This window comes from Nilaparvata lugens, chromosome 2, assembly GCF_014356525.2.
Source record: "Nilaparvata lugens isolate BPH chromosome 2, ASM1435652v1, whole genome shotgun sequence".
In the NCBI taxonomy this organism is placed as follows: Eukaryota; Metazoa; Arthropoda; class Insecta; order Hemiptera; family Delphacidae; genus Nilaparvata; species Nilaparvata lugens.
The window spans coordinates 60,426,861-60,439,105 of record NC_052505.1 but is presented as its reverse complement, the minus strand read 5'-3'; the positions used below and the strand labels follow the sequence as shown (position 1 = coordinate 60,439,105).

At 33.6% G+C, this 12,245-nt stretch overlaps 1 protein-coding gene across 6 annotated transcripts in view; it reads right to left on the bottom strand.

The window, feature by feature from the left end:
* LOC111044208 (Down syndrome cell adhesion molecule-like protein Dscam2) overlaps nt 1-12,245 on the bottom strand; it is a 327,413-nt gene that overhangs the window by 49,596 nt on the left and 265,572 nt on the right. For all 6 annotated transcript variants that reach the window (XR_005570601.1, XR_005570602.1, XM_039422275.1 and 3 more), the window contains exons 11-15: nt 5,904-6,061; nt 4,955-5,078; nt 4,039-4,158; nt 2,888-3,061; nt 1,074-1,352 (exon numbers count right to left, since the gene is read on the bottom strand). Coding sequence is in view for 4 of the 6 variants with exons in the window: in XM_039422275.1 (XP_039278209.1) it covers nt 1,074-1,352; nt 2,888-3,061; nt 4,039-4,158; nt 4,955-5,078; nt 5,904-6,061 (855 nt within the window). In the remaining 2 variants the exon portion in view is untranslated. The remainder of the gene's footprint in view (nt 1-1,073; nt 1,353-2,887; nt 3,062-4,038; nt 4,159-4,954; nt 5,079-5,903; nt 6,062-12,245) is intronic.

Genomic DNA, 12,245 nt, shown 5'->3' with positions numbered 1-12,245 from the left:
TATTATTGATTGATAATGTGAATATCTTCTAAAAGGTTTGAGATATGGATAAGCGGTTTTTGCGATTATTTTTTTCATGAAATCCCGTATCGAAATCATGTATCGCATGACCACCTTCCTATTTTAAAAAATGAAGTTGCATTCGAAATGGCGGATCCAAGATGGCGGACCAGATTTTTAAAGCCATAGTAAAGTAGTATTTTTAATTCGAGTAAGATCCCCAATCACACCCACTGTCAAATTACCTTTGTGTATGAGATATTAAGCCGTTCTCAGACTTTTCACCCACTCTGTATAACAAATATAAAATAATACATACATAATGTGATATAATATTGTAACCAGTGGCGGCGCTTCCATAAGGGCCAAGTGGGCCGGGCCCTCCCAAATGAAACAGTAAAGTAAATTTTAAAATGCTTCAGGTTATGTGGTTAATAGTTATTCAATAAAATACAATATAAATGAATTTTGAACTGTCATCTGGAGAAAACTCGTTGAAATACCATGCAAATCATTACGTAGCACATTGAAAGGGCCCCAGAATTCAGGCCCTTCTAGCTCTCATAAGAGCGTATTGGCAAGGCAACGCAAGCCGTCGGCGCTGGACTGGCTGGGAGAAATGCATAGTTATACGTAGCAAGTGGTCCCGTTTGAGTTGGCCCATTGGACGATGATTCACACTATTCTCGCTTGGACTGCTAAGCGCTAGTATAGCTTAGTTTACATCTCATCATGTGAATTACATCCTAATTGGCAAACAAGTTGTTTATTATCATTTTATAGACAAATAGGTTAATAATTTTAGCTACTTTCGTGCTAATATTTGCATAGATTAATTAGTTTATCAAAAATCCAATTGTAGTGTCTACTTTGACGAGTCTTTTGGTGAGTTACATAATATTATGTTGTTTTAATTTAGTTTATAGGATTATGACATAGACTACCTATGTAACAACTTGTCAAGTTGAATGTGCTTCATAAAACACCCATACTTCCTAGCCCCACCACCAACAATTACCACCACTGGCCCACCCAACTGTTCAGGTCAAGCGCCGCCACTGATTGTAACTAACCTTTGACAGCGAGATGTATGGTCATACTGTCCTGGCCGTAGTGATTGTGAGCGTTGCAGTGGTAGGTGCCGGCGTCACGACGCGTCACATTGATGAAGCGGATCTCGGAGGCGACGCCACGCGCCGTGTGGCGGGAGTGGGCTGGTGGGAGGTGTAAGCGAGGGGATGCACTCCACAACACCTGCACAGGCAGGTCACCGTCCACCTCACAGGTCAGCGTCACCTCTTCGCCCGCCACGCCACTTCGGTTCACCGTACGCGTCGCGAAGTGCGCAGGAACTGCACAACATCAATTCCACTATTATCACATTATCGATTATTTTATTTAAATAAAAAATGTAACAAAACACTGATAAACTTGAATCGCAGTTTCAATTATTACAAAGTATCACAAAAATGAGCATTGATTTCCGCCTAAATATATTAACATTTTGAATAAAATATTATTGATTATATTGAAAATAATAAAATATGGAAGACAGGTAGAGTGTCATTAGGCTGGCCACTATCGGTAGGACATGCATGATAAACATCTAAGATCGTGATTACTGTGACTGAACTGGACATTCTCAAGCCGTATCTATATTTTGGCCCAACAAAGGGCAGCGCCAATGTGTGGATGGGTGGTTTGCCAGCGATGGCCTTCAAATGACTTTATTCACCTACGCTGAATTATCAAGCTGGGTCAACATGTGGATACAACATTAGGGTGGACACTAACGGTGGAACATTCATGATAATGCATGACACATGTTCATAATGCTTGTTTTGTCATCAGCGACAGCCTTCTAACATAACATAAAGATGTAATAACAATAAATAAACCACTGGAAAATTACAAATCTAATGATAGAAAAATAATTCAACTTCAAATAGAACATCGAAGAAACAATTAATAATAAAATTTGAAGATACAAAAACTTAATTTCCAAAAATCTTGCTCGAAGCATTTCTCTGTGATGACACAACAATGTATGACGACATATATTTATCATGCATGCTCCACCGTTAGTGGCCAGCCTTAGATGAGATAGAGCATCGATAAACCGGACGTAAAAAATCCGGATCGTCGATAATACGGATTCCTACCAACTGCCAAAAATACATTTTCGTCGATTCCCGTAAACTTCTATTAGCTGTACTGTGAACCTTCATTATCTATGTGGTTATTTTTCACACTGTATTCAAAATCTCATGTATGTATCTATTAGTTTTAAATGAAATACATTATTTATTAAACAGTTCTCTATGGCCAATTTAGAACTTTTACTGAATAAATTCAGGGTTTTAGCATCTCTCAGATTTAATGCTTACACAGATAATTGAAAATATTCCCACTTCTCATATATTTCAAGATAAGTGTTATTAAAATCGGAGGTTTGTATGAACACCATACACGTATGTGAATGAGAATAGCTGTTTGTATTAAAGCTCAAGAATTGGGTGAGTTAAAATGAAAGAGTATATCAAGTTCCTTACTCAGAAATCTTAAATTAATGAGGTAAGACCTACTCTTATGATTTGTAATGGAATATCATTATTTATGGCCTCCACCACTAACGAGATGGCAAGGGAAAATTTAGTGAGTGAAACTTTGTACTTTTTGAACCTTCCTTGAATAAAATGCATTAATGAAATAAATATGTTCAAACTTAAAATATTATAAGAGATAATGAATCTAGCAACAAATTTGAGAAAACAAATAACAAATATAAAAATATTATGACATATCATATTATAATTGTATATGAGACAACATTTACAATAACAGTCATCAATGTTATATATAATTATTAGTGCAAAGTCATACTTACCATTAACTCTCAGAAAAATGGTCTTCTTCAAGACGTTACCTATGCCATTATTAGCATGGCAAGAGTATTGCCCTTCATGAGTGGAATCAGTTGATCGTATGTAAATTGTGCCATTCGAAAACACTGACAATCCTGGAGTGGTCTCTATTTGCATAAAGTCTGATGGGTCTTCTCCTGGAATAGTCAGAGAAAAGTTTTGATCAAACGTTTTTACTTTAAATAACGATTCAGAATCAATCTTTACACAAATATCGCATGCAACTATTATATTGTTGAGACTGTTGAGAGAATACAAGCTCATTGTGCCTCTTTAGTTTTGTTGTATGGATAAAAAGTTTGTATATCGTATACATTATTTTCAAGTATGCTAGTGAATCGTTATCATTGAAGTATTCATTTTTTATTCCAACTAAGCATACAAGGGTGGAAAATAGAATATTAAAATAGAAGGGTTTAATTAAAATTGTGAGAGAATATCTGGAAACTCAAGGCGATTAAAACGCTGAACAAGGGGAAGCTGTACAAGTTTCATAAGAAGGAAATTGATCTCATTTTTGCAAAGAATCTTTTCAATAAAAATGTACAGCTAGCTCGTCGTGAAACAAAAAAAAAGACTTTTTCAAGCGGGATTCGCTTAATTCTACTTTTGACACAGCTATGTGTCTTGAATATTTGGAATAGATTACTTCAGTCATCAACATTGCTGCAACTTATATAAATTTAAATATAATTTAGGTGGTAAAATTTAATATTTGGACTTGGACCTTAATTGATCCATAAATGTTACATATTGTTTATGAACAATTTTAGAACAATAGACCCAACTAGAATTATATGAGATTAAATGATGTAGAATCCAATTGTCATCGAATTATAATTAATTTATATCTAATAAGAAAATATGCACAATTACATACAAACTGGCAAGTAACCTGATAATGCGAACAGAAAGACAGAAGAATTATCGTTCTCTTGAATGAACTGTTAGTCCTTTTATTACGATACTATTTTCATTTTAAATTTGGGATAGTTGGAGAAAACATTAGTTCGTGAAATTCTTTGAGATTAGCATTAGACGTTTTTTGTGCTTGTTTGGTTCTTCATCTAACCAATCACTAATCATGTAAAAAAATAGGGCTATTCAGTCTCACCCGATGTCTTCATCCATGTTATGAGAGGTGGAGGAAATCCATTGGCTTGGCAGCGGATTACAGCTGGTTGCTGATACAACACCGATACATCTTGAGGCTCTATTGCCCATGTTGGAGCAACTGAAACAAAAATATATAAAGAAATAAATACAAAGTTTCGAAATCAAAACATAGAATATTTAATAAGTTTTAGGTATTCTTTAACTCTCTAATTACTTATAATTATACTATAGTAGAATATTAGATTTATTTTCTTTGTTAAATTTTTGTGTTCCTGAATCGGTAACAGTTTTGGGCTGACAAAGCCTTTTTTTATAGATAGATAATTAGATGAATAAATTCATTCTATCAAATTTATCATGGAATCATCAATTTCATGGAGTGCTTACATTCATGAATTATAATTAGGTACAAGTTAGTGACTGATTATCAAGTTTATAAACATTGTAATTGAACTAAGCTTGTCCACAGTATGTAGCCTAAAGAATGAGAATCCTCGAAGACAGATAGGATAGAAACACGTAGTAACCAACATCTAAGTGGTTTGAATTTGTTTGATATCTTATTAATATATGATTGGTAAACCCAAAAATAAATTAAATATTTTTGTAAGCTAGCATTTAATACTTTTAAAGGTACTAAATTTTTATTAACTTTACTAGGAAAAAATGAGATTAATAAAAAAAATATATTTTCAAAAATTACTTGAATGATTCTATTGAAACTGTCAGCATTCCTTATGGATAACACCAAAGCTTCCCATTTAACTAATACTGAAAGTGAATCACTCTATACAGCATTCATTCTATTTGATATAGCTTGAGATAATATAGTATAATGCACATGAGCTAAGACATGGGAATTGATGCATATTGTGAATTTAATGAATATTGTCAAGTTATGAGATGAAGGTCACCTTTAATAATGAGCTTGGCAGTGAAGTTGGTTTGAGCGGCTGCATTTCTGGCAATGCAGGTGTAGTGGCCTGAGTGGTGGGCGCCCAGCTTACTGAAGAACAAAGCGTTCACAAACTGATGAACCTGAAAAAATAGATTCATAAAATTTAGATTTAAAATTTACCTTTCTAGAATATTATTGATTTTTTAATTTCTGAACTAATCAATTGTAATGGGATGAATAGGCTACATTTTTATGCTTCAAGGCAATTAAATTGATTGATTGAATTGATAATCTATAGTTATACCGTATTGTGTTTTTTCTAATAGTAACAGTAATGCTGTTTTGTTGCTTAATAGTTCATCATTTGAAAAATGTGCAACTGAAAAAATCAAGTTTCAACGTGGCAATGCTAGAATTATAATTATGTACTCAGAAATCAATTTTCCTGTAAATAATTTGTTCAATAAAGTGGGGGAACAAAAATATGTTGAAAAAATTATTAAGTAATAGATTCCTTGAAGGGTTCAAAATCTTCATCCACATATTCTTCCCGTATTGAGATTCATACTTTAAGATAGGCCTATGTGAAAATAATTACTTTGAATGGGTTTGTTTGATAGAAGCAGCATATAAATTCCACCAAAATCTTTACATTCTGTAGTGAGACTATACATCTAGTTTTCAAAGATGTCCAAAACTAAACGCATAAAATATGAATAGTTTGAAACTTGATTAGCACTAAAGGCTCGTTGTAATGTATAGTTTAGTGTTAATAATATATAATACCTATTAACTATTCACAAGACTCTTGACTATTTTTATTTTCAATAATTTTCAAGCAAATGAAGAACCTTTCAGATGAAATACAATGCCCACTAATCAATAATTGATAGTTCAGAACTGCATTGGATGAAAGAATAATTTAATAATTAAATCTACATCATATAATTGAGTTATTCCCTAACCTGTTGTTGAACATCAGGCTCTTGAGTGAGGGGTCTACCATCCTTGTACCAGGAAATATCAACAGGAAAATCACCCGAGATGATTGTACAGGAAACCTGAGCCCTGTGACCTTCCTGCAGATTATCAGGAAATTGGAACGGCTGGATTTGAGGAGGTTCTGAAAATGATGGAAAATATTAGATTATGCATCAAGTCTAGTCACTACTCACAAGATTACAATATATATCTAGAATAGGTCATGGTGGACATTTATGTAGATAATTCAGTAAGTAAATCTATTCAATAAAGAGTGAATTTATTATACGTACAAGAAAAAATTATAAGGATTTTTGGTTGAGTAAATCTACCGAACAAGTTAACTGAATTGATTAATTGAAATAATATTTTGCTGTAGCTTAAATTATCTCAATACCAGTTTTCTTACAAGTGTCTGAAGATTGTATTGCAATAGAATTAAAATAGCCTATCATCCTATTATATTGAGCGAGCAATTACTGTATATATTTGGTTATTTATATGGTTATATATTTATGTCCAACGGATCTCGAAAACGGCTCTAACGATTTTCACGAAATTTGGAACACAGTAGGTTTATGATATAAAAATTTGATTGCACTAGGTCTCATCCCTGGGAAAACTCGCTGAAGGACATGAAAAGGATAATTGACCGAGTGAAGTGAGGCGTCTAAGATTCAAGTCGACGGTTTGGCATTTCTCTTAATGTTTAAATGTTGAGTGATAAACTACTTCCAGTTTACTAGGTATGTTCCTTTTTAAATTGCGCGTCGACGTATATACAATGTTTTAGGAAATTTTGCATTTTAAGGATAATATAAAAGGAAAAAGGAGCTCCTTCATACGCCAATATTAGAGTAAAAATCAGACTATAGAATCATTATTATTCATCATAAATCAGCTGACAAGTGATTACACAGATGTGTGGAGAAGCCAGTCTATTGCTGTATTTACATATGGTCTAAAGTTTCAATCAGGTACTTGTGGATGAGAATACTGCCTGAGGTCTACTGTTCACAGAGCTACTAGTCATTATTCATCCTTGGAAAAGCACATGATAATTTCGTCGTCTGTTGATAACGGAAGATGCGAGTGCCTGTGTGGGAGAGAGAGATAGAATTATGTTCAGCTGTTGATCTATGTTCAGCTGTTGATCTTTTATAAATAATCAGCGGATCTCATGAAAAGTATTATCTGACAATAATTATAAATAAACGACGTGATCAACCTTATCTGTTTGTTGACTTTACCAACGATATGATTTTATTCAAGATCCATTATTTGTTATTTAAATTAGAGGATCTGTATAAAATTTGTTAAAGCTATTCATTATTTTAGAGTTTTAAAGTGATTAGTAAGTGCTATTTTGTTATTAAATTTCGTTTGTGAAAAATCTCAATTCGAACTATTCTGTTTTCAAATGTTTGGACTTCAAAAAAATTGGAATTCAAAAGTGTATGGGACATAACCTACTTTTTGGACTACCATATTTATAGTGTATACATCAAAATTCGGGGAAGATGCAGTTTTGGGCTGTGCCTGTTGGTCCTTCCCCAATCAATTGGAAGAATTGTATTCTGTGTATTAATAAATAAATAATATCGGGGACCGAGCTTCGCTCTGGAGTACAAAAGCATAAACAATGTATTACGAAAGAAGAAATTATAATAACATTCATACAGAAATGTTCTATCTAATCACAGTACATTGAGATTAATTCCCAGAGGAATGCAAAAATTAATTTTCCCTCACAAAGGCCCAGTTGAAATGGCCCGGTTAAAATTCAATCCTGATTAACTTCACGTGAACCAAATCAGAGAAGACCATTTCAAAAAGATGGATCTACTGGAATTAAACCTTTGGACAACATAAAATTTTTATCAAAATTTTTGAAGAGAAATAGTACAGGCTTAGCCCATTTTTTCCTTCAATATCATAATTATATAATGATTGTAGTATTTTGTACAATAAATTAATAAATAATAAATAAAAATAATAATAAACAGGATTGAAAATAACCCGGCTTTTTTTCAACCGGCACTAAGTACCTGCTGAGTCGTAAATTTGACACAGTCCCACACACATGAACTCGCTCAATCACTTCCATCACCAACACCTAGTGAAATCAAATCTTTATATTATAAACCTAATTTCCGAATTTCGTGAGAGTCGTTAGAGCCGTTTTCGAGATCCGGTGAAATACAAACATATAAACATCTGAACATCTAAACATATAAACAGAAGTTGCTCGTTTAATAGTATAGGATTATAAACTATGCTTTTATGATTCTATGCTTTTGTACTCCGGTGCGAAGCTCAGTGCCTCGATATTAATTATGATGGAGTATAATTTTTTATATTTGGAACAGTTCTTAGGTGTTTTGGAAATTCTTATTACTTTGTCATTAGAAATTTATGTGATTTCGAAAGACTTTGTAATTTTTTATGCTATATTCTTGAGTAGGCCTTATCAATATAACACAAGTATTGAGAACCGCTGAAAATTGAGATTGACAAACCATGTAAGCAAAACATAAACTGTAATATCAATGTGAAATTTCCATTGTAGATCGCATATTAGGCCCTAACTATACAGGCATCTCAGACACGCTAAACTTTTTTCGTTCGTCAGCCGGATGCATCGTCTCTTATGGGATATAATAAACTTTAAGAACGAAATAGACGCTCCCCATAAGAGACCGTGCAATTTCTGAAGAAGCGGAAAATTATTTCAGCGCGTAAGACACCAGTATGGTTGGGGCCTTAAAAATCAACAGTTCAGAAATGAAGCATTTTTAGTAGAAACCGAATTTTATCATTATTTTTATGAGTCGATTCTTACAAGATATTGATACTTTTATGCTAAACAAACTGTATTTATGAATCAGCCAGTTCCTTATAGGCTAAATGAGTAATTTATATTACTATGATTAGAACAGAAAAGATTGAATGAAAGTCTTATCACCACAATCATATCATCTTCTGGTTTACTGCAACCAGGCAAAATAAAATCAATTATAAGGCATCCTAGTGAAACTGACAGTTAACTAAGCCATGAAGATTCAAGCTTTCAATTAATTTTCTCTACAGTAGCGCGCAGCATAAAAACTTAATTAGGAATTCAGGAATGTATGCACGCCTCATAAAACATTATTAGTACCGTAGCTTGAAGGCGCGCGCTGCTCATAAAATGTTATTAGGTGTTGTGAGAGCCCTTAAAAACAAGTTGAAATTTTGAATAGAGTGTAAATTATGAAACGTTCCTTCGCCGGTTGGCAGCACTGACGTCATTTTAAAGACCAGTGAATGAATAAGCGAGGCCTGCTTGGTGCTTGCAAAGCACAGCCTGTGAATGTGTAACGAGTCGAGCTGGGCTTCGTTATCTCTTTGGATGGACTGATGAACCAATAAAGCTTTAAATAATTGAATTTTGTTGGCCTTTTGGAAGGGCATGAAGCACTACAGTGACGCTCTGCACATAAACATACGATAATGTTTATGTGCTGATTAAATCGAAATTCTGACAAGGGTTGCAGTGATGAGGAAAGTGGAATCAATAGGTCTACTATATCGAGTGAGCAGATAAATCAATGAAGCTTAAATTAATTAAATTTTATCATTGTACTTGAAGGGCATGGGGATGGTATTGCACTACAGATGGATTGTATGACGATCCACTTGGATGTTTATATTATGTTGATTATTGATATACAGGTCAGGACTGCAGTGATATGGTACAATATTGGAGTACCTGAACAAATGAAGCAATAAAGCTTGAAAAAAGCTAAATTATTTATTGTGCTTAAACGAAGCACTGCAGTTGGATTGTATGACGTTCTACATAGAAGTATAATTAATTATTGATAACTGTTTGTTTATTTTATAACTAGCTGGCCCGGCAAACTTCGTACCGCCAAATAGTTAATGCATCTCATGACAAACTTGAGCTGGATGCACACCTGAGGTGGCGCGATGCCGCATTTTGCATATCAATTTTTAATATAAATATAATAAATATATATTCTATTTATTGTACTCTGCTATCATTTCATGTATTCGATTGTGTTTTGGGTTTTTGAAATAAATTGAATTACTTTTTCACATTTATTCATTGTACTCTGCTATCACGTCATGTATTCTATTGTGTTTTGGGTTTTTGAATAAATTGAATTACTTTTTCACATTTATTCATTGTACTCTGCTATCACGTCATGTATTCTATTGTGTTTTGGGTTTTTGAAATAAATTGAATTACTTTTTCACATTTATTCATTGTACTCTGCTATCACGTCATGTATTCTATTGTGTTTTGGGTTTTTGAAATAAATTGAATTACTTTTTCACATTTATTCATTGTACTCTGCTATCACGTCATGTATTCTATTGTGTTTTGGGTTTTTGAAATAAATTGAATTACTTTTTCACATTTATTCATTGTACTCTGCTATCATGTCATGTATTCTATTGTGTTTTGGGTTTTTGAAATAAATTGAATTACTTTTTCACATTTATTCATTGTACTCTGCTATCATGTCATGTATTCTATTGTGTTTTGGGTTTTTGAAATAAACTGAATTACTTTTTCACATCCACAGCTTTCACAAATTTCGAGAAGCACTGTCCAATATTTTCCAAACCAATATCTAGGCCTACTAAACTTCAAACATGCTATGAAAAAGAACCAAACGCTTTTATTTACTCCAATCAATTATTATTGTATTATTATGCATTTTAAACATTAATGTTCATAGCTTAGTTGAGCTTGTTGTACATCTGGTAACTTTAGATGATATATTATTCATAATATTATTATTCCATTTATTAATTTTAATAGATTTTATTTATATAATTTTCCAACTACACAATAAATAATTTGCTGCCAATACCTACTATTAACTAGCCGTCAGGCTCGCTTCGCTCGCCATATCCGTCTAGCCAGGGGGCTCCGCCCCCTGGACCCCCGACTGGATCGTCCAAGAATAAGATCAGCAGGCTCGCTTCGCTCGCCTGCATTTTTCATTTGAACATTTTTATCATATGTTAGGACGATTCAGTCGGGGGTCCAGACTAAACGTCTGGCTAAACGGATATGGCGAGTGAAGCGAGCCTGACTAATAGTAATATAATATTCCCAGGATTGAAGTAGCAGTGCCCAATCAATTTTTCCGCGATAAATGCATTTAAATCTTCAACTTGGTGCCAACCTAACAAAGTCAACTCAACTTAATGCCAACCTGACAAAATTATTAATTTAGTTGCCAGTTAACAACTGTTTCGAAGAGGTACTCTATCTAGATTATAGTTCTATAGTAACATATGATATGGAAATTTCAATTATAATTAAGAGATTGGGAGAAGAAGAATATACATGCTAAAAGACGAACTTTAAACCCTTAAAAACAATCCTTAAAATATTGCCAAAAGATTTCTTAGTGCGCCTCTAAAGGGCCAACTGAACATACCTACCAAATTTGAACGTTTTTAGTTCGGTAGATTTTTAGTTCTGCGAGTGAGTGAGTGAGTGAGTCAGTCAGTCAGTGAGTGAGTGCCATTTCGCTTTTATATATATAGATAGTAGGTATTGCCTACACCAATAAAAACACTAGCTGATATAGATCAGCTGATATCAACGAATTTTTATTGGTGTAGAAGCTCTACCTGTGCTGACGTTTGTTTACGGAGGTAGTGGGCCAGCTCACAAATCTTCTCCCAGTAGTAGTTCTGAGAACAGTAGACCTCACGCAGTATTCTCATCCACAAGTACCTGATTGAAACTATAGACCTTATGGAAATACAGAAATAGACTGGCTTCTCCACACATCTGTGTAATCACTTGTCAGCTGATTTATGATGAATAATTCTATAGACTATTTTTTACTCTAATATTGGGGTATGGGGTATTATCCTTGAAATGAAAAATTTCCAAAAACCTTGTATATACGTCGACGCACACTTAAAAAAGGAACATACCTGTCAAATTTCATAAAAATCTATTACCGCGTTTCGCCGTAAATGCGCAACATATAAACATTAAGAGAAATGCCAAACCGTCGACTTGAATCTTAGACCTCACTTCGCTCGGTCAATAAGGATTACATGTAAACTTTGAAGGACCGTAGGAAAGAGTCCTGAAGTCGGATTATGAATTTGATAGACCATAAACCTGGTTTTGAACATAAAGAACACAACTAAAAAAAATCATCGAATTCGGTGCACACATAGAAAAGTCGTTATTGAATGTCAAAATTTGAGGCTCGATTTTTATTTATATAGATTCAACCATATTAGACGATAAAATTGAGGTAGTTTTTAAAATTGTAGCAGAA